Source organism: Saprolegnia diclina (assembly GCF_000281045.1).
Source record: "Saprolegnia diclina VS20 unplaced genomic scaffold supercont1.1, whole genome shotgun sequence".
Lineage (NCBI taxonomy): Eukaryota > Oomycota > Saprolegniomycetes > Saprolegniales > Saprolegniaceae > Saprolegnia > Saprolegnia diclina.
The window spans coordinates 1034237-1052821 of record NW_008246068.1 but is presented as its reverse complement, the minus strand read 5'-3'; the positions used below and the strand labels follow the sequence as shown (position 1 = coordinate 1052821).

At 58.5% G+C, this 18585-nt stretch overlaps 7 protein-coding genes across 7 annotated transcripts; 4 read left to right on the top strand and 3 right to left on the bottom strand.

Moving 5' to 3' along the window:
• Positions 1–242: 242 nt before the first annotated feature.
• On the top strand, positions 243–1955 carry SDRG_00337 (hypothetical protein; the record flags this gene model as incomplete). Its single annotated transcript, XM_008605809.1, has 1 exon — positions 243–1955. The coding sequence occupies one exon, from the start codon at positions 243–245 to the stop codon at positions 1953–1955; it is 1713 nt and encodes a 570-aa protein (XP_008604031.1).
• Positions 1956–2811: 856 nt separating this feature from the next.
• SDRG_00336 (serine/threonine protein kinase) lies at positions 2812–6158 on the bottom strand. Its single transcript, XM_008605808.1, has 11 exons — positions 5901–6158; positions 4871–5851; positions 4631–4825; positions 4459–4581; positions 4346–4414; positions 4079–4295; positions 3737–4030; positions 3419–3682; positions 3244–3372; positions 3037–3198; positions 2812–2993 (listed from the first exon to the last, which is right to left on the bottom strand). The coding sequence occupies exons 1-11, from the start codon at positions 6123–6125 to the stop codon at positions 2854–2856; spliced, it is 2799 nt and encodes a 932-aa protein (XP_008604030.1). The 5' UTR covers positions 6126–6158; the 3' UTR covers positions 2812–2853.
• Positions 6159–6465: 307 nt separating this feature from the next.
• SDRG_00335 (hypothetical protein) lies at positions 6466–8229 on the top strand. The gene is made up of 7 exons (XM_008605807.1): positions 6466–6705; positions 6753–7177; positions 7233–7311; positions 7360–7408; positions 7458–7749; positions 7803–7980; positions 8033–8229. The coding sequence occupies exons 1-7, from the start codon at positions 6477–6479 to the stop codon at positions 8128–8130; spliced, it is 1350 nt and encodes a 449-aa protein (XP_008604029.1). The 5' UTR covers positions 6466–6476; the 3' UTR covers positions 8131–8229.
• An 8-nt stretch (positions 8230–8237) lies between these two features.
• SDRG_00334 (hypothetical protein) lies at positions 8238–10290 on the bottom strand (the record flags this gene model as incomplete). The annotated part of the gene is made up of 7 exons (XM_008605806.1): positions 8238–8469; positions 8513–8661; positions 8708–9307; positions 9356–9700; positions 9752–9879; positions 9926–10091; positions 10135–10290. 7 exons carry the CDS (start codon positions 10288–10290, stop codon positions 8238–8240), a joined length of 1776 nt encoding a protein of 591 aa, XP_008604028.1.
• Positions 10291–10914: 624 nt separating this feature from the next.
• SDRG_00333 (hypothetical protein) lies at positions 10915–11596 on the top strand. The gene has a single exon (XM_008605805.1). The coding sequence runs from the start codon at positions 10990–10992 to the stop codon at positions 11437–11439; it is 450 nt and encodes a 149-aa protein (XP_008604027.1). The 5' UTR covers positions 10915–10989; the 3' UTR covers positions 11440–11596.
• A 216-nt stretch (positions 11597–11812) lies between these two features.
• On the bottom strand, positions 11813–13771 carry SDRG_00332 (hypothetical protein). The gene is made up of 6 exons (XM_008605804.1): positions 13726–13771; positions 12939–13677; positions 12810–12891; positions 12615–12763; positions 12357–12564; positions 11813–12310 (listed from the first exon to the last, which is right to left on the bottom strand). Exons 2-6 carry the CDS (start codon positions 13439–13441, stop codon positions 11987–11989), a joined length of 1266 nt encoding a protein of 421 aa, XP_008604026.1. The 5' UTR covers positions 13442–13677; positions 13726–13771; the 3' UTR covers positions 11813–11986.
• Positions 13772–14597: 826 nt separating this feature from the next.
• Positions 14598–18536, top strand: SDRG_00331 (hypothetical protein). Its single transcript, XM_008605803.1, has 7 exons — positions 14598–15712; positions 15760–15884; positions 15932–16074; positions 16128–17079; positions 17126–17590; positions 17635–17722; positions 17775–18536. Exons 1-7 carry the CDS (start codon positions 14629–14631, stop codon positions 18302–18304), a joined length of 3387 nt encoding a protein of 1128 aa, XP_008604025.1. The 5' UTR covers positions 14598–14628; the 3' UTR covers positions 18305–18536.
• Positions 18537–18585: the final 49 nt, after the last annotated feature.

Sequence of the window (18585 nt, the reverse complement as noted above, 5' to 3'; positions counted from 1 at the left end):
GCCGCAAAATCACAACTCTGATAACGAGCGCATCCATATCTACGGACTCGACTGTCAAACACCATCGCGCGACGTTGGCCGTCCGATTGGGCTTGAGCTTGTCGTAACAAGGCACCCATGAAATTCAAAAGTGGAAAGTGTACTGGCAGCTGTTTGCATCGTGGATGTAGACCTCCGATTCGCGTCTGGCCCACATCGGCGTGGACGCGTGCGTCGGGAAATCACTTTTTCTTTTGCGCAGGATGGCACAAGCCGCGATGGATCTCGAGGAGCGCGTCTCGTACATCCACTCCAAGAACGATGACAATGACAAGGACGAGTATACGGACGCCAAGACGCCCGGTGAGCTCGAAGACGGCGCGTTGGTTGAAGGCGGTGCGCTCTCTCTCTTTTCGCGCGAGGCGTTTGGTCTCTTTTCGCAGTACGGTGCGATCGGTGTCATTTACGGCATGATCCCGAGCTTGGTGTACCCGCTCTACACGGTGTACCTCGGCATGGAAGGCTACCAGACCGCGTCCTACGGCGTCCTCGTCACGACGGGCTGGTCGTTCAAGGTCTTTTTCGGTATGCTCTCGGACTGCGTGCCCATCTTTGGCTACCGCCGCAAGTCGTGGATGCTCATCGGCTGGACCATCACGATGATCTGTCTCGCAGTCATGACGTTCACGCCGTTCGGCAAGCCGTTCTGCGACCGCCGCTTGACGCCCAACCCCAAGACGTGCGACACGGCCAAGGCCAAGCTTCTCGCGGGCGACCTCGACAAGTACTTTGACTTGGACGCGCCCAACCGGGGCACGCTCTTCATCATGATGAGCATGCTCGTCTCGTTTGGCTACGTCATTGCGGCCTGCGCCTCCGATGCGATGGTCGTCCAGTACGCGCAGCGTGAGCCCGTGGCCATTCGCGGCCGCATCCAGACAGCCATCTACGTCGTGCGCACGCTCACCGGCATTCTCGCGCAGCTCATCATCGCGTTTTGTCTCAACGGCAAGGTCTACAAGGGCTCGTTTGACTTTGCGATCGGCGCCAACGTCATCTTTGGCATCTGTCTTATCCCGTGCGTCTTTGTGGTCTTTACCACCATCTTTGTGGTCGTCGAGAAGAAGACGCCGCGCGTGCCGTTCACCGAGTGGGCCAGCATGTTCTGGGGCCTCCTCCAGAAGCGCGTCTTGTGGCAGATTTGCGCGTTCCGCTTTGTCAACAACGTGTTTCAAACGATGAACGCGACGCCGGGACAGCCGGTCGCCGCGCTCTGGGCCCAGGTCGAGCCGCTCAACGACTCGCTCTCGGCCGTCATTGGCAACCTCGTCTTCTCGGCGATCCTTGTCATTGTCGGCAAGTGGGGTCTCAACTGGAACTGGCGCTGGGCCATCGCGCTCTCGTCGCTCGGTGTCATTGCCATTGACAGCTTTGTCATGTTTATGACCATCTTTGACGGCTATCGCAACCAGTGGTTCTACACGGGTGTCATTCTCGCCGACAACGTGCCGGGTGGTGTCCGCTTCATCGTCGCCACGTACTGCGCCGTCGAGATTGCCGATGTCGGTAACGAGGGCGCCACGTACGGTCTCGTCACGACGATCTCCAACCTCGCGTCGCCGTTCGCGTCTGTTATCTACAAGTACATCAACTCGTTCTTCCTCGTCTCGGTCGACAACATCAAGACGGACACGCCCGAGATCCGGTGGGAGGTCGCGTACTGCTACATCATCTCGTACAGCTGCAAGGTCGCGGCGCTTTTCTGGCTCTGGATGCTGCCACCGCAAAAGGCGGCCATGCAAGAGCTCAAGAAGCGCGGCGGCAAGAGCAAGCTTGCGGGCGCCATCTTGATCTTCATGTTCTTTGGCGCGCTCTCGTTCTCGATGACGAGCAACATCATGGCCATCTTCCCGTCGACCAAGTGCTACCGCATCGCTGGCGGCAAGGGCACGGTCAACGGCACGTGCCCGGTCTAAGCGCTCTCACGAATGGCGCAGGTGTCTAGTGTTCGTATAGGACTTGACTGTAACGTCGATAAGAGTCCTTTGTGTATTTGCGTTGCGCAATTGTGAGTCGGTGTTGGCGATCCAGTGCACTAGACCGAGCTTAGCAATAGGCTTGTGAGCAAATTGTGGAATGTTGGAGATATGGAGCGGTATATGTTCACAAAGGTGTCACTGCTGCAATGTGCTCGTCCCATCGCCCAGACGCGGCGCCCATGCAATTCACTGTCAGTGCTGAAAAATACCAACAGGCTCAACCGCACGCCATAGATAGCCATATATAATCTATAAATGTGGTACGTGCCATGATTAACAAAACAGTCGATTGCTCGCGTTGTATTGCTCGCACGCCGATAACAAGTAGCGTGTTGTGCTCTCCAAAGGATTGAGAAACACCAGGCCAAGTGGCAGCGCTTTCATTTCCGAACGCAATTGTCGCAACCGAGCTGCCTCGCATAGCAGGCGGCGCCACACCTGGTTTTCAAGACCTGTGATTGGCTCAAATATATAAATCGCCCAATTACTGTACATTCCGCGCGAATTGCGATCTTGAGCTGGTCCAGGTACTATCAACGAGGCTTTACGGAGACTGCCGCTCGACGGCGTTTGGGAAGACGTACAATATTGTTCTTTGGATGACGTTAGCCTCTTTGTGTTGTGCCTTCTGCGCCAGGACGATGAGTCCTATCCGCTGCATCGCGTCAATACGCTGGACCCTCGAAGACGAGGACACTACATTAGCTCTAGTTTATCATTTTGTATGCAAAGAATGACCTTCCTTTCCCTGAAGCGTTGGCGCGCTCGGTGGCGATGCCACTACGACATCTTGTGTACACTGGGCAACGCGACATGACATTATCTTCCATAACGGTTATTTATCAGGCAACACGGCGTCGGTAGCACACAACTCTTGATTGTCGGTGAGCATGTCCAGGACGCATTGCGCCTTGTCTTGGATGCCAGCGTGCTCGGGAAAGCATGCTATGGCGGCCTCGCACACCTCGATAGCCCCTAATCGGTGCGCATGACAATATTATCCACATAAGGGACATACCTTCTTGGGTTGCAAATTCTTGCAGCGTCTCGACGCCCGAGACGACGTTCAGTAGCGCCCACACGCCGTAATATTGCACCGACGCGACGCTTGGGCAGTTGAGCATCGCCGCCAAAATCGCGCCAACGCCACCACGCGCGGCAATGTGTTCGCACATATAATCTAAATATCAAGTTGATACATAGCAGAAACAACGCGGCATCCTACCCGAACCCGCGAGGCTGATGAGGGCCCAGCACGCACTCTCCTGCAACGATGGCTCCTTTGGGAACGCTTGCATCGCGTCCAAAATACGCTCAAGGCCGCCTTTTTCTAGTATCTTTCGGCGGTTCCCCTCTAGTCATTGCGTTGCTACTTTGGTAGCAGTCAAAGCACATTGTACCGCAGTTGTGTGCCAAGTTGGTCAGCGTCGTGCAGCTGCTTTTCTGAAGCGATACGCTGTGTGTAAAGCCTGTCATCGCCAGCAATAGCGAGTCGAGTGCGCCTTCGCTCACGAGTCGAATGCGGTTGACGTCGTGGTTGAAGGCTGCGACGCCAAACAACCGTGCGAGCGCAAGCTGCGTTACCTCGAGCGTACTCTGGTGCTGTGCGACGCGAACGAGCGCCGGGAACCCCCCGAAATCGCCAAGTTCGTTCTTGTGGGTGACTATATGTCACAGGATATAACTCGTTCGCCGACAGTAGAAGGTAACGGTGGTACCATGTGCTTCGCAGAGCACATGCAGTTTCTTGAGGACTGCGGCGACGATCGCAGCGCTTTTCTGGAACGTTTCCACGACGCTGACGAGCTGTTGTACGCCGCCAAGCGCAAATGCATCGGCGGCGACATCGTCGGGCGGCTTTTGACGCTGCACTTCTTCGAGCTGCCGCAACTTCTCGGCCTTCGCGCGCTCTCGCTTTTCATGGTGGTCCTTGCAATAGCCCGACGACTGGATCAAGAAAGGCGGGGCGTCGCAGTTCAAGTCCAAACATCGGCGCGCTTTTCGGGCCATTTCTACAGCCAGATGTCTTTATATGAGCAAGAAAATGACATATTGTGTACCTTCGTCGTGGCGTTGCTGCAGTTCGCGCGAGAGCTGGTGCTGCACGTCGGCGTGTGCGCGCTGCAGGTCTTTGTAGGCGTCGAGGCTCGCTTGGAGGTCGTCGGCTTGCTGCGCGAACCGGTCGGCCCAGTCGGTGCTTGCTGCATTCGCTGTTGCTGTCGCCGCCTCGGCCAGCGTTAATGCACACTGCAGGTCAACGACGCGAATATCGAGTGCCTACACGATCATATTGCGCTACGTACGAGAAGGATGTCAAGTCGTGGTACGTGTTCGCGCGCGCGGCTCGCGACGAGCTCGTCTTGCAGCGCGGTCATGTCGACCTTGAGAGCGACCATCTACCGCACGCCATAAGGCTCATCCATGAGAAGCAGCAAGAAACCTCTCGGCTAAGCGCCTGGATGCGATGTAAGTGGTCGAGCACTTGATCGTCCATAGTAGCTTGACGTTGTTTGGCGAGCACACCCGTGTCGGGATGCCAATCGCGGAGCTGATCCACGGCTTCCTACGGTCGACTTGGGTGATCACGTCGTCAAAGAGAGACGATGGAGCACCTTGTTGTCCAGCCGGAGTTGCGTCAGTTGTCGCTCGACCTTTTCTCGCTGGAGCTGTTCATGCTGGCAGTGCTTGATCGTTTGTTGCCAGCGCACATTGAGCTCGTCGCTCACATCCTTCTCTTGCGCCAAGGTAGTCTCTGCGTCACGCAAGTTGACTTCCAGCGTCTGCACGAGTTGTCGCAGCTGCTGTTTCTACAACACAACAATAGTCCTTCATGCATCCATCCAGCATCCAACCTCGAAGATCACGCTCTCCACGTCAAGGCGTGTCTTGGCCGCTTGCTCTCTTTGATGCGCCGTCTGATGCTCCAGCCGCTGCGTTTCGTGCTCGAGCTCACGCACGCGCTGTGTCGCGGCGGCGAGCTGCGTTTCCAGCGGAGCCTCTATGGCTTCAAGGTCCGCGACGCGCGCGCGGGCTCGGGCGTGTGCTGTTTCGAGCGCCCCGAGCCCGTCCGCCTTGACACTCAATAGAGCTTGTAGCGATGCGATTTCGGCGTTGGCAAACTCGAGTTGGCCGACGACCACGTCAAAATTGCGCTGCTCGTCGAGCACTTGGCTCTCGACGGCCGCGAGGCGCTGGAGCGTTTGATGCAGCACAACATTCGATGGCGGCGGCGGGCAGCACATCTCTGGTGGCTGCGACGCGCGACGCGCCTGAAAGTCGACAAGCTCGGCGAGAACCTCGGTGGCCGACGGACGACTTCCCGCGTCCTCGTGCGTGCATGCGCGAATGAGACTTTCGGCCAGCTCCAAGTGCGGTCGGGCAACGCGCACCTGGGCCGTACAGTGGAAGAGCTCGACGGTCGGCTTCTCGCTTGTACAGAGTTCCCAGAGAAGGACGCCAAAGGCGTACATGTCGGCGTTGATGGCCGACGCCGTCGCCGGGGGCTCATACGGTGTCGCGCCGGTCGGTGCGTTGGCCATTTCGAGAATATCGCGCTGAAAGAGGCCTCCAATTTTGATTTTTGGCACCGAAATGTCCAGCATGAGCACTTTTCGACTCGTAAGATGACGGAGTCCGACGCCGTTGCAGAACGCAATCGCTTGGACGACTTGGATCGCGATGGTGATCACGTCAGCATCACTAAAGACAATCTTGTGCGTGTGTAATGCGTCAAAGAGACTCATCGAGGTCTTCTCGACTAGAAGCCACTCGGGCAGCGCGTCGCGTCGATGCGCTGACAAGTCGTAGACGAGACCGATCACCTGTAGCACATTCTACGTCAATATTGTACATCAAAAGTTTTTGCACACAATGACAACGCACGGGGTGGACGGCGGCGAGAAGGCGGTCGATGTAGTGGACCGTGGCGGCCCAAAGCGTGTCGCGGCGACTGGACTGGCGGTAACAAAGCGCGGCGACCGTCGTCGCACCATAGGTCGCCTCGTAGATCTCCCAGTACGTACTCCGCGCCAGTAGTCGGCCTTCGGTCTTTTCAACGACCACGCGCGACAGCGAAATGTGGCGCGGAGAAAGCACGATGTCGGTCATGCCATCCGCCTGTCTTGGTCGTTTCGAGGTCGTTTCCGATTGAAAATGGCGAGGGAGCACTCAGTATATGGTATATATACTAGTATATATACTAAGTGCTAGGCCTTGTCATAGCATTATGACTCGACTAGATAGATACAGAAGCACTTTCAACAGGCTGGGTTGACGAGGGACGTCCAGTTGCACGGCGCCAACGTCATTGATTGGCCAAATATTGTTTATTTGCACCAATTACAACCGTTTGATGGGGCGGGGTGGGGTCAAAACAATATACTCTGAATATGTATAAGTATGGTGGTCGCGCGAGATGGGGGCCGAGTGGCTAATGTGGCATTCGACATTTGCAGCACGATGGATGATCTGTACGGCGATCTGCCGCCGACCAACGACGGCTCTGGCATCGGCCTTGGCTTCGCCCCGAGCGTCGTGGCCCCAAAACCAGCCAAGAAGTCGCGCTTCCAGCCCGTCGGCTTTACGCCAGCGACGCCCGCCAAGCCGGCGCCAGCCGCACCCGTCGAATCGCCCAAGCCGACACCACCCGAGCCCGTCAAAGCCGAGCCAGCCACACCCGCCACGCCAAGTCGACACCTCCATCCTGCATAGTGTGATATCTGATGCGTACGACAGGCTTGAGCTGGGCTGCGAAGAAGCTTGCGGCCAAGTTTGCCAACCGTCCAGCGGCCGTCACGACGACGAGCGCGACCAACGCGGTCGCGACGCCGGCACGCCCGTCGCCGTCGCCCGCAGCAACGTCGACACCGACGCTCAAGACGTCGCTCGGCCTTGCATCGTTTACGACTGTGTCGGTGACGCGCAAGCCAACGGCGCCTCTGGTGGACGAGTCGGCGCCTTTCCGGGCCACCGAGAACGACAACGAAAACGACGACGACAACCGCGCGCGGCCCGCTACGTTTATCGGCGAGATCCGCGACGAGTACGACCCCGCGCGCCCGAACGACTACATGTCGTACGTTGAAGATCGCAAGATGCGCAAGAAGCAAGAAAAGGTCAAGCGCGACCTAGAAGAGCGACAAAAGCGGCTCGATCGCGCGGTACTTTTCACTCGATTCGTACTCTTTCAAGTACTCCTCTTGCTGCATGTTGTAGAGAGCACGCGAGCGCGAAGAGCTGGCGCGGGACCTCGAAGCTGGCCGCATGCCCACTGTCGCCACCACAAATGTGCCAGGTGAGCAAAACCGCCCTACTAATACCCCATATCTCATCGCACACTTAGGTGGTCGTGGCCGAGGCATGAACCTGCCTGCGTGGATGACCAAGAAGATGTACACGTCTCTCTGGCCATACCTCGTTAAATTCATCATCCACATGTAGTGAAGAGACATCGAAAGATCAGACACCGGTCGCAGCCGTGGGCCCAAGTCCGCGTGCAGTGGCAGGGCAGTACGACGACGCATCCGAAGCGCCTCGGGGGCTCGGCTTTGCGTCGGCACAGACGCCGCCGCCAGCACCGTCGCCGGCGCCCATGGTGACGCCGGCCACCGTCCCCCCAATGACGTCAGCGCCGTCGACGACGACACCGAAAGCCCGTGTCTCCCGCTTTGGTCAGCGCGTCTCTCGCTTTGATCAAAAGGTGACGCCCAAGAAGACAGTGCTGCTTCTCCAGGTAGCCCTGCACGCTTGTATCAAGTTGATACTTACGCGACGAGCCAATACTAGAACATGGTCGGGCCCGGCGAAGTCGACGACGAGCTCGAGGGCGAGGTGAAGGCAGAGTGCCAATCCAAGTACGGCCCCGTCGTCAAGTGTATTGTGTTCGAGGTGACGACGGGCGTGCCGGCCCACGAAGCCGTCCGGATCTTTGTCGAGTTTTTGAACGAGCCGGACGCGGCCAAAGGTACTTGATACTTGGTTGATACTCGAGTGGTTTCCTACGGCATTGGTCATAGCGCTTGCCGGTTTGCACGGGCGGTTCTTTGGCGGCCGGAAGCTCCAGGTCTCGCACTTTGAAAAGGCCAAGCTCGATCGTCTTGAGCTCGCACCGTAACGCGGCCCCTTGCATTGTACTAGTAAGTGTGTGGCCTTGGTACTACTAGTATATATAAAGCCAAAGGCTAGTATACACATATATATAGTTTGCAGGCAAGTTGTCGTCTAGGACGCGGTCGGGTGGCCTTGAAAGGGGTCGTACTCCAGCAGTATGCAGAGACCGATCCCAACATACGTCCCGTAGAGGACTATGAGAAAGTGGCAGAGACCGTTCGTGTACGCGAAATGGTAGGTGGCGACAGTGACCCAGTTGACGACAACCGCTAGCATGCACAGTGCAATCAGGAGCTGCGTCACGAGCGAGGGCGGACCAAACACGACGGGTGTCCCCAGCGCCCTAATGTCGACTGTATGCATCTCGTTTTGGTAGATAGGACTACCATGAGTGGTGCAAGATGTAGCCGGCGCTGCCCAAGAGCGACATCGTCGGGCCGCCAAAGCAGCTGCTGAGCGCCATCGAGGGCTGGCCTTGGTGTGCGACGGCTACCGCGGCAAAGATCCCGCTCAGCGCATTCGCCGCCGCGACCACCTACATCGTTGCATGATACATGGCGCCAGCAAGGCCAATGACGTACAAGCCCGAGCAGCCACGAGACACTGGTGTTGAGGCCGAGTATCGTTGTTGGCACAACCGTTAGCATGGCCTCTTGCAGCACATAGGCCACAAGCACCGACATGGGCAGTGCCACGATTACATGTACGAGGCGCGCGAGGCGGGCCGGGCCGCGGTAGCTTGTCGATGTCACGGCTGCAAACACCGCAAAGGACAAGCCGAGAAGCAAGGTAGGTGGCCACGGCCACGTCGGCCACATGGCGTGGGCGAGCAGCGAGGTGGCGCTCCACATGGCGACTATGTTCATCCCTCGGTGCCACGCCTCGATGGCGACAAGAGGAATCAAGAGGCGGCGTACGAATGTGCACAGACCCGCGATCGGCCACCACACATAGTTGTAGTAGCGCCGGTACAGATCGTGGAGGGGCGAGTCAAGGTGTTGAGCTTTGGGTTTTGCTGCGTCGTACACGCACGCGCCGTAGGACGCAAAGCTCGGTGGCGACACCACGAGAGGCTCGAACGGCAGGACCCAGCGCCGGACGTTCGGGCCAATTTGAGCGCTCACACGCAGGGCGTTGAGGAAGGACGTCGCAGCGGGATGTGGCTTTTGGCTGGCCGGCGCCTAGTTGATACAGACTGAAGAGTGTCGTGGGATCACCAAGTACGGTACGCTTTGGGGCCAGACGAGCGCAATGAGACCAGAGAGCGGCGACGCTTGAGCCGCGGACGACGCGTCGATCAACTGCATGGGCGGTGACTTGGGCGCGGCCGGTGGCGACGGCAGCAGCATGTCATTTTCTTCCCAGTCGGACTCGGGGCTCGAGTCGATGAGGTACATGGCGGGCCTCGTGGTTTTCGCCACGTAAGACGCCTTGCGACGGCGGGCGCGGGTGCGCGGCGTCCAGTGCGGCACGTGTGGCTTGCGCCACCGAAGGACCTCAATGATACCGATGCTGAGGAGATAGCTCAGCGCAAGACTAGCAACGACGATGCGATGGGTGGTCTCCGTCATGTCCTACAGTACACCGCATAGTATGCGCAAGGCGTGCTCAAAGCAAAGCCACACCGCTTCGTACAACACGAGGCTGCCGACATACACCAGCACCAGGAGGTAAAACCCAACGTCGCGCGAAAACCGGACCGGGTCCACCGTCTGGTGCGTCTCGGCCGCCAGATTCGAGGCCGCGACCGTGACTACCAGATGTTTCAAATCGAAGATTCCAGACGTCGCTGCGAGAACCTGTGGTCGTGAGGAGGCTACTGCCAAGGACGAGCAGAAGACCGGCTGCCGGCGCGCCTTGCGAGGTGGCCACAACGACGACGAGAAGGTTGGGCAGCGCGTTGTGCCAGCTCAAGAGCGTCACGCCGGTCACATCGGCGGGCAGTCCAATGTCGGTGACGAGCGCCTACGCTCCAGTGAGCTGTTGACAGCTAGGTCAATTTGTCTACCTGCAAGGTGGCGCCGACAAAGTTGGTGACTGTCGACGTCACTAGGTACACAAGCAGCCCAAAGCAGACACACGTGCCAACCGTCGCCGCGCCCGGGATGTCGGCCACGTATTTGCAGGCGGTGACGTAGCCTGTGTCACCAAGACCGCCCACCATCTTCAGACTTCTGGACGATACAACGCGTGGCACGACGTGACCTTTCGGTCCCGAGCCCGTTTCGCGCTTGCGATCTTTCGGATCAACTCAAGTTCAAGTTGCGCGGCGCTTGTCTCGGCGTTCTCCTGGGACACTGCAGTAGTAGCTTGGCTCCCTGCACTACGTATTCTAGTACACTGTACTACAGCTGCAATCTCCATTCAACTCGAGCACTTCATTGTAGCCGGTACAGCAGGCCGCGGGAGGAGCCGCCATCCTGTAGCTACTCGACTCGTAGTCGTTTTTTGTTATCGGCACAAGGTCTGGGAGAGGCGGTCGGGCGCTGGCAAGCCAATACGAAGTGCCAGTAAGTAATGCGAGTGTTCCGACTTCAGAGAGACTACACACCGTGTGAGAAAAACGTCGAACGCGCTCGGGTCAAAGACACGACAGGCTCCCTCGGTTGACGAACCTTTGTCCGTATCTGAGAGAGGAAACCCGAACATTCGATGGAATATAGGTTTCTAAAGCGAGGGAGAGCGAGGACGCGTGCTGGCAGAGGCGGAAACGGCCAGGTCCGGAAATTAAAATAAATAAGTTTAATATGCTGCGAGATCTGCGACGTGGACAGTTGAAAATATTTTAAATAAAACGAGTGGGATAAAAAAAGAATTCCCAACCGCTAAATTACATTTTTCTTTTTCACAACCGACCAAGACAATGCAGCAGGAAGGCGAGTCCACGAAGCTCTGCGCCAACGGCTGCGGCTTCTTTGGCAGCGCGGCCTCGGGCAACATGTGCTCGGTGTGCTGGAAGAAGACCATGTCGGCGCGCCAGGTCGAGACGGCCAACTACACGTCGCCGCCATCGGCGTCGCCCGCGCCCGTCGCGGCCCCGCAAGTCGTGGCCGCGCCGATGCCCGCGCCGGCCGCCGCCGACGAAGAGAAGAAGGACGAACCCGTTGTGCAAAAGAACAAGGGCCGCTGCTGGGACTGCAAGAAGAAGGTGGGCCTCACGGGCATCGAGTGCCGCTGCGGCTACGTCTACTGCTCCAACCACCGGTTCGCCGACCAGCACAACTGCTCGTTTGACTACAAGGCCGCCGACCGCGCCGAGCTCGCGAAGCGCAACCCCGGCGGTGGCGCGTTTGACAAGGTCGACAAGCTGTAAGACGGTCTTCGGCGACCGATGGCCGACCAGCCGTCTGATTTAAAACCAGCCCCACCCCCCTGCGGCTGTGGTCAATCGACCGCAACACGTAGACTGTAGTTTTAGGATTCATGGCATAACTTCGCATCAACATTGACTCACATTCGTACCACCAGCACCCCAAGTCTCACGAGCGACGCACGGCTGGACAGGCCAGCGGCGCATGGCACGTAGGCCGGCGATGCATACTTGTACCCATCACGAGCTCTCTGAGTACGATCCATCAACGACCGGCCATGGCCCCAGTACTCGTAGCACCATGCGACCTGCGCTGCGCATCACTGCAAGTATGGCCGATCTCCTTCCTCGCCTCGCCATTGCAGGTGCAACTACATACCAAAAGCAAAAATGCATACATTTGTCTCTTCGTCAACGCCACCACAACTCCTCGTTCATGCATCTTCCCACGCACTGCCTGCCACTTTCGTCGTCTTGGCGATCCCACGCCCCACCGCCGTCCCTTGTCGTCTCTTCCATGTCCTCAACTTCACCGTCCTCTTGGTCTGGCTCATGGCGAGAGCATCGCAGCGACGGTCGGGTCGATCTCGTACGGTCCAAAGGTCGCCCCCAGAAGGTCAAACTCAAACGCGTCCAGCATGTCGTTCTCCATGGCGTCATCGAGCGGCGGCGGCGGCTCGGCCTTGAAGGCTGGCGGGTCATTGCGGAGCCAGGCCTGGACCTGGAAGGCCGCGTCGTCGCCGCTGTGCTTCTGGCTGGCGACGTTCGCCGGGCGCGTCTCGAGCACGCGGGCCTTGAGATGCAAAAGGTCTTGGAGAATGCCCTCAAAGACGCCACCGTGGGCGTTGAAGATGCGGTCGCGCCGGAACGTAATCTATGACAATATTGTCATCGACTTGTAGACCGACTAGATGCCGTACCTTGCCGACGGACGAGTCGCGCACAAACTTTTTCGAGATGCGCATCGTGTGGCAGTGCAGCGCCATGGCGAGGAAGGACCGGAGCGGCGTGCCTTCGAGGATCGGCATGTGGCCTTGCGTGAAGAGCTCGATGAGCCGCTGCGCGTAGAGGTTCTCTTCGGCCGACCATGCGCCGCGGCGAAGTGGCGTTGCCTCGTCATGACGCAGGCTACAGGAGAGTTGAGGCGGATGCTGTACATGCAAGGACGCCGCGAGTACCTCACGAGCTGCATGAACGAAGCGGCTTGCTCCGGGTGGATGGTCATCTTGGACGGCGTCGGCTGGCACAAGCGTTGCCGCGCGTTCCGGAACCAAATGCCAATCTGCTTGATCGTCAAGCCCGACTCGTCCGAGAGCAGCTTCTTCTCCTAACGAATGCGCGGCATGAGCAAGGATATCGCCATCGGGTCCGACCTTCTCGGACGGGTACGGGTGTTCTTGGTGGTGCGGGTCGAAGAGCCAGTCGCGCAAGACTTTGGTCGCATCCGACGAGCCACTACATTGGTACCTAAAAGAGAGGGCGAGCAGGCTCGAAGCGCATACCACTTGCGGAACTTGCGCTTCTTGGTCGGCGCCGGCGGCTCGGCGACGCTGCCGAGGTCCGTTGTCGGCGGCGACTCCAAGCACATGGCATGCGGCGGCGCCATCGTCAACGGCGCCATGGCCTCGTACGTCGTCGGCGTGCACAGCGCAGCGTTGTCCTGCATGATGCGATGGTCGTCGTTCTCGTCATCATCCTGCATCTCGTCGTGGAAGAGCTGGAGCGCATCGACCAGGTCGTCGTTGGTGGGCGCCTCGGCCTTCATGGGCTCGGGCGTCGTCACGATGACCTTGCGCGCCTCCATGCCCGTGAGCCGCCACGCGCGGTAGCTCTCGCGGATGAAGCCAAACGCGCGCTCTTCGCGCCGGTCCTTCTGCACGAGGCGCTGGTAGAGCGTGTCGGGCACGGACACGCGCTCCGTGTCGGCGTTGGCGGTCTTCTGGAGGGCCGTCGGCCAGTACGAGAACATGCCAAGCGACACGATGTGGGGCGTGGTCAGGGACATGCCTATCGCTGCTGCTCGTCACGACTGGAAGCAAACTGGTGCTTTCGGCCATGCGAAATGCAGCGTATCCGGATTTGGCTGCGAAATCCGGATAGACAGCCAATCGGCTCACGCGACGTCGCACTGGATCCAATCACAGCGCAGAGGATCGGCTGCTGCTCAAGTCGGTGGCGCCTTTCTGATGCTGACACACGACAGTACGAGACTTCGTCGACTAAAGCGCCTTGGCCGTCGTACTAACTCGACACTGTAGGAAGGTAGTAAAAGCAAGGGCCAGGACGCACCAGCTGTCGGCACTCGCGTACACTGTACTGTGAATGTGAGTAAGGGTCAAAGGGCAAATATCCCGGTACGATGGGTCTTTTTTCGAGCTTGAAGTAGCCAAACCACAGGGCTCCGTACAAGTTCATTGCTCACTCGAGAAAGGAAGACAGGTGGAGCCTACTTCAGCGCTTTGAGAATCACGTCGGTGCATGGTCGGTAGTAGCGACACGCACGCAATGATCGCTAAATACAAGAAATTTGCTTGCGCAACACAAATTCGAACCGTTCGGAGTCGCTTCGGCGCCCAGCCGTACTCAGTATGTAGCAGCCTGCCCTCTCTTTCTCGGCTCTTGGGTGGTTGTGCGATTGCGAAGAAGTACCTTGACGGTGCACGGCACTGGCGTCTTGCTGATGGCGGACGAGCCGATATCGTTGGCGCACCAGATCCATTGACATGCGCGTTTCCTTGGTGCCACCGACCCACTTGACCGGGCGTAGCAGTGGACAAGAGAACGACGTGTCCACCTCTCTTGCGCTCAGCTGCTCGTCGTATCAGACGCTCTTTTTTGGCATCTCGAAACCTTGAAGCACTTGGGAATCAAAGCTGTCTCCAAGCCAAATTGGCAGTTTATAGTACTCGATTAGACTAGTAGTCGAGATTGGTTCTATAGTACGCGTACGAATATTATCCATCGACAGGCGACCTGCGTTATCGGCCGGTGGACGCGTGCTCTTAGGGGTCGGGTACCTGCGACAGTCCCAGGGTGCGTTTCTCACGTGGGAATCGGTGGGTTTCCCACGTGTGTATCACGCATGTGTAATTCACCATTTCGCACGTGTGGGGAACGCCACGTGGCGCGTGAAAAACGTCGGCGCGCCGTGTTATCCGGACGTCGGTCGTTTCTGGTGAAACATCCACGGCCATGATGAGGAAGAAGAGCTCGTCCGCGGGCTTCTTCTCGGGCTTCCTGCCAGGCGCCAAGAGCAAGCCGCTGTCGCCGCCCACGTCGCCGACGCCCTCCGAGCCGCAGCCGGAGAAGGCGGCCGGCAACCCGTTCGCGACCACGAGCGACGGCAGTCGCAAGGAGCCACCAACGTCACTGCCCCCGCCGCTCGAGAGCGACGCCGCACGGCCATCGCTCAACCCGTTTGCGAATGCGATGAGCGGCGCCATGTCCATGATGTCCCCGCGCGGAAGCTCAGCGACATCGTCGGCCGAGAGGCTACCGCCGCGGCCACAAACGACGACCAACGCCGATCGCCCGATGGGCTCCAACAGCAGCGCGTCAAATGGCAGCGCGTCCAAGCTGCCGAGCCAAGGCAGCTTTAGCCGCCCGAACGCGGTCAAGTCGCCCTCGATGATGTCGATGATGTCGAGTGCCACGTCGTTTGCAACCTCGATGCTCCCGTCGACGCCGTCGTCAGTCTCCAAGGTCACGTCTGCACTGACATCGATGCCCTCGTCCGTCATGACGCCCGTCGGAAAAGGCCTCGGGACGCTCACGTCGGCGGCCGGGTCGGCCATGGCGCCGGTCGGCAAGGGCCTTGGCACGCTGACGTCCGCGGCAGGCTCTGCCGCGGGCTCGCTCACGTCGGCGGCCGAGACGGGCCTGAGCATGATGATGCCGACGGACTTTCCGACGCTCTTTGCGCAGCGCAAGGCCGACATTAGCGGCTTCTACGACCCGTCGATGGACGACGACGAGCACGTGGCGTCCGAGGAAGCACGCGAGTACCTCACCGTGTGTGGGCACAATCTGCACTCGGTGCTGAGCAATCCGCGGGGCGGCAACTGGGGCGACGCGTTTCTCGATGCGTTCACGCTGCCCGGCGAGACGGAGCTCACGATCACGTCGATGCTGAACGCGCCGGTCATTAGTCGCCGGGACTTTGACCCGTTCATGAAGAGTCTCGGCGAGGCAAGCGCCATGTACACCAAAAACCACGAGCGACCGGTGCGCGAGCAACTGGCGTCGGCCAACGTGCCGTCGGTCGCGGCCGCCGACGGTAGGGTTGTCACTGGATACGTTGAGAGTTGACACATTGATACTTAGAGGACGTGCAAAAGTGCTTTCAGGAAGTTCCGAGCATGTACTTCAAGCCCGAATACGACTTTACGGACCCGCAGACGTTCCACCAAGTGCTGCAAGGCGCATCGATCCAAGACACCCAAGACAAGGTATCCAAGAATACCAACGTATCCATCCACGAGGATCGATTGGATAGCTCTCGGGGTATCTGGACCGGGTCGAAGTGAGCTTGCTCCGTCAAGTGTCGTCGCGCTCGGATCGCTTTTTCGAGGCCTCAAATTCGCAAAACGAAATGAAGAAGCGCGTGACCCAAGCCTGCGACCAAGTCAAACACCTGCGGTCTCGCTCCGTGCTCTCGTCATCACGACGTGAATGACGTGTCTTTGCTGTAGGGCCACGATGGAGCGGCTACGCAATTCGATGGCCGACAAGTCGCTGGCGATTCTGCAGCTGCATCGGCGCCAGAAGCGGCTCGCCGAGCTCCAAGAGATTGTACTGCAGATTGAAGAGATGAAGCACACAGAGAGCAGCGTCGAGGCGCTCGTGCACGGCCACGACTACACTGGTGCGCTGGATGCGATCGACACGGCGCTGCGTACGACGAGCCAGCTCGCGGGCATTCACAGCGTGCGGTCGCTCGGCGAGAAGCTACAGACGTACCGGTCGTTCATTCGAAGCCAAATGAGTGCGCGCTTCTTGGCAATGGTCACCGGAAGCGATTGGGTCTTTGATCCGTCGTACGACGCGGCGAGCGCAGCGAGCAATCCCGTCTTGGCACAGAGTCTCGCACTCAAGCAAGAGCAGACGCGCGATGAAATGAAAGGGCTCATGGACGCGCTCTTCCGCCTCGAAGCCATTCCGGAGACCATGAACAAGTATCGCAGCCAGCTCACGGACGAGATCAAGATCGTCGTCAAGACCGTCGTGAGTGAAACGATCGAATCGTCGTCGACGACCACGCCCGGGGACGATGCCAACGTGACGGTCCAGCTGCGCGCGTTGACGTCCGAGGAGTTTCTCTTGTGCGTCGAAATGATCTTTGAGCACCTCTTGATCGTGCTGCAGCGCGCTATGTCGGTGCAGACCATGCTCGCGACAACGTTTTGCGTCGACGTCAGCACGCCCCGCGACGAGGCCGACACAGACAGCAGTCAGACGACGACGCCAGTGAACGACGAGTGGTCACCGGACGCGGCGCCCGAAGCCGCCGACAAGCTCGCCGAGTGGCAAGAGACCAAAAAGGCGGCAAAAATCGTGCGCGAAGTCGAAGATGCGATTCGAAAAACGTGCGAATTCTCACAGCGCAGTGTGAGCAACCTCTTTGCGGTCCGGAAGGAAGTCCAGGTCCATGACGCAATGTCTTTCGTCTTGTTATAAAAATGGGGTGTAGGCGACGTATACGATGCCGCAATTGCGGTCGCTCTACGATGCAACCATGAGCTTTGTCGTCAACCTTGAAAAATCGACGGGCAAAACCGACTACACGCTGCGCGGCGCGCTCTTCAACCAAGTGAAATTGTTTTTGGAAAAGTACCACCAGAGCCAGATCAACAAACTCGTGTCGACGCTCAACCACGAACTGTGGAAGAACGCCGAGATCTCGGCGTCGCGCCACGCCAGTTTGCTCCATTTTGCCCAAGGCAAAGGCGTCTCGCTCGTCTTGTCGCACGACCACGTGGTTGCGGCCGAGACCGCGCCGCCGCTCAAGCAGCTCACGCTCTCGTCGACGCTGTCGTTCCGCGTCGTCTGGTCGGTGCTTTTGACGCTCGAAATCCTCATGAACTATGTGAGCTTGGCGGCCAACTTTCCCGTCGTGGCGACCGACATTGTGCAGCGCTCGATCGAGATGCTTCGGGTAGAATCTTGTATGTTGTCTTATGTACTGACGCGGCGCGATAGCTCTTCAACTCGCGGACGACGCAGCTCGTGCTGGGCGCCGGCGCCATGCAAGTCGCTCACCTCAAGAGTATTTCGGCCAAGCACCTCGGTAGCCACCGTGGACTCTCCGATGAGCTGTGACATGTAACGTGGCGGGTTAGGGCTGGCGTCGCAGTCGCTCGAGGTCATTGTCGCGTTCATTCCGCACATCAAGTGCCAGCTCGCCCTCCATTTGACGCAGCGCCAAAAATTGCTGCTCGATGAACTCGACAAGGTCACGCACGACTATGTCGAGCACAACCACAAGATTTTCGGCAAATTTCTCAGTATTGTCGAAGACCAGATCATGAAGAAGGCGCTGGAAGCGGTCGCGACCGACGTCGACTACGACACGATCGCAGTGCCGAGCGCACCGCTGCGGAGCATTGCCGCCAACACGGTGAAACTCTACCAAGTGCTCAGCCCCGTGCTGCCAACGCTCCAGCTGCAAGTGGTCTTCTCGCGCGTCTTTGATATGTTTACGCACAAGATGCCCGAGTGTTTCAAGGCCGTCGCGCCGCGCACGGCCGCCGGCAAAGCCAAGGTCATTGCGGACATTGCAGCCTTTATCGCTTCCTTTCAAGCGCTCCCGGACGTCCAGTTCAAGGGCGACACCCTCCTTGCGCACTTTGCGGCAACGTATAAAACCTAGCAACAACGACACTAGAATATCGTTTGGTGTCCTTCGAAAGCGATCACAGGGATCGAACCCCGTGCCACTTGGTACGCGTCCCAAATTCGCTTCCTCCATTCGCACTGTGTAATGTTGACTTTGTTTCAAGTTCGTATCAAGAAGAGGGCATCGAGCATTCTCCTTCCTGCGTGCCGCATGCGACGTCAGCGACAACGAGCAAAATGTACTCTGTAGAGCAGGCTACTTATTAGGAACTCGATCCTCAGTCTGGCGGTCTAATATAAAAACGTAAATGGGAC

What these genes read in the sequence shown, in the direction of transcription:
- SDRG_00336 (XM_008605808.1), bottom strand. Translation starts at nt 6,125, where the DNA reads ATGACCGACATCGTGCTTTCTCCGCGCCACATTTCGCTGTCGCGCGTG. An exon ending in TGTGCTCTGCGAAGCACATG is followed by an intron (nt 3,683 to 3,736) that starts GTACCACCGTTA and finishes TGTGACATATAG; the next exon opens with TCACCCACAAGAACGAACTT. An exon ending in CAACTTGGCACACAACTGCG is followed by an intron (nt 3,373 to 3,418) that starts GTACAATGTGCT and finishes CGCAATGACTAG; the next exon opens with AGGGGAACCGCCGAAAGATA.
- SDRG_00335 (XM_008605807.1), top strand. Translation starts at nt 6,477, where the DNA reads ATGGATGATCTGTACGGCGATCTGCCGCCGACCAACGACGGCTCTGGC. An exon ending in CGCCACCACAAATGTGCCAG is followed by an intron (nt 7,312 to 7,359) that starts GTGAGCAAAACC and finishes TCGCACACTTAG; the next exon opens with GTGGTCGTGGCCGAGGCATG. An exon ending in AGACAGTGCTGCTTCTCCAG is followed by an intron (nt 7,750 to 7,802) that starts GTAGCCCTGCAC and finishes AGCCAATACTAG; the next exon opens with AACATGGTCGGGCCCGGCGA.
- SDRG_00333 (XM_008605805.1), top strand. Translation starts at nt 10,990, where the DNA reads ATGCAGCAGGAAGGCGAGTCCACGAAGCTCTGCGCCAACGGCTGCGGC.
- SDRG_00332 (XM_008605804.1), bottom strand. Translation starts at nt 13,441, where the DNA reads ATGTCCCTGACCACGCCCCACATCGTGTCGCTTGGCATGTTCTCGTAC. An exon ending in AAGCGCAAGTTCCGCAAGTG is followed by an intron (nt 12,892 to 12,938) that starts GTATGCGCTTCG and finishes GTACCAATGTAG; the next exon opens with TGGCTCGTCGGATGCGACCA. An exon ending in ACCCGTACCCGTCCGAGAAG is followed by an intron (nt 12,764 to 12,809) that starts GTCGGACCCGAT and finishes CGCATTCGTTAG; the next exon opens with GAGAAGAAGCTGCTCTCGGA.
- SDRG_00331 (XM_008605803.1), top strand. Translation starts at nt 14,629, where the DNA reads ATGATGAGGAAGAAGAGCTCGTCCGCGGGCTTCTTCTCGGGCTTCCTG. An exon ending in GACCAAGTCAAACACCTGCG is followed by an intron (nt 16,075 to 16,127) that starts GTCTCGCTCCGT and finishes TCTTTGCTGTAG; the next exon opens with GGCCACGATGGAGCGGCTAC. An exon ending in TATTTCGGCCAAGCACCTCG is followed by an intron (nt 17,723 to 17,774) that starts GTAGCCACCGTG and finishes GTGGCGGGTTAG; the next exon opens with GGCTGGCGTCGCAGTCGCTC.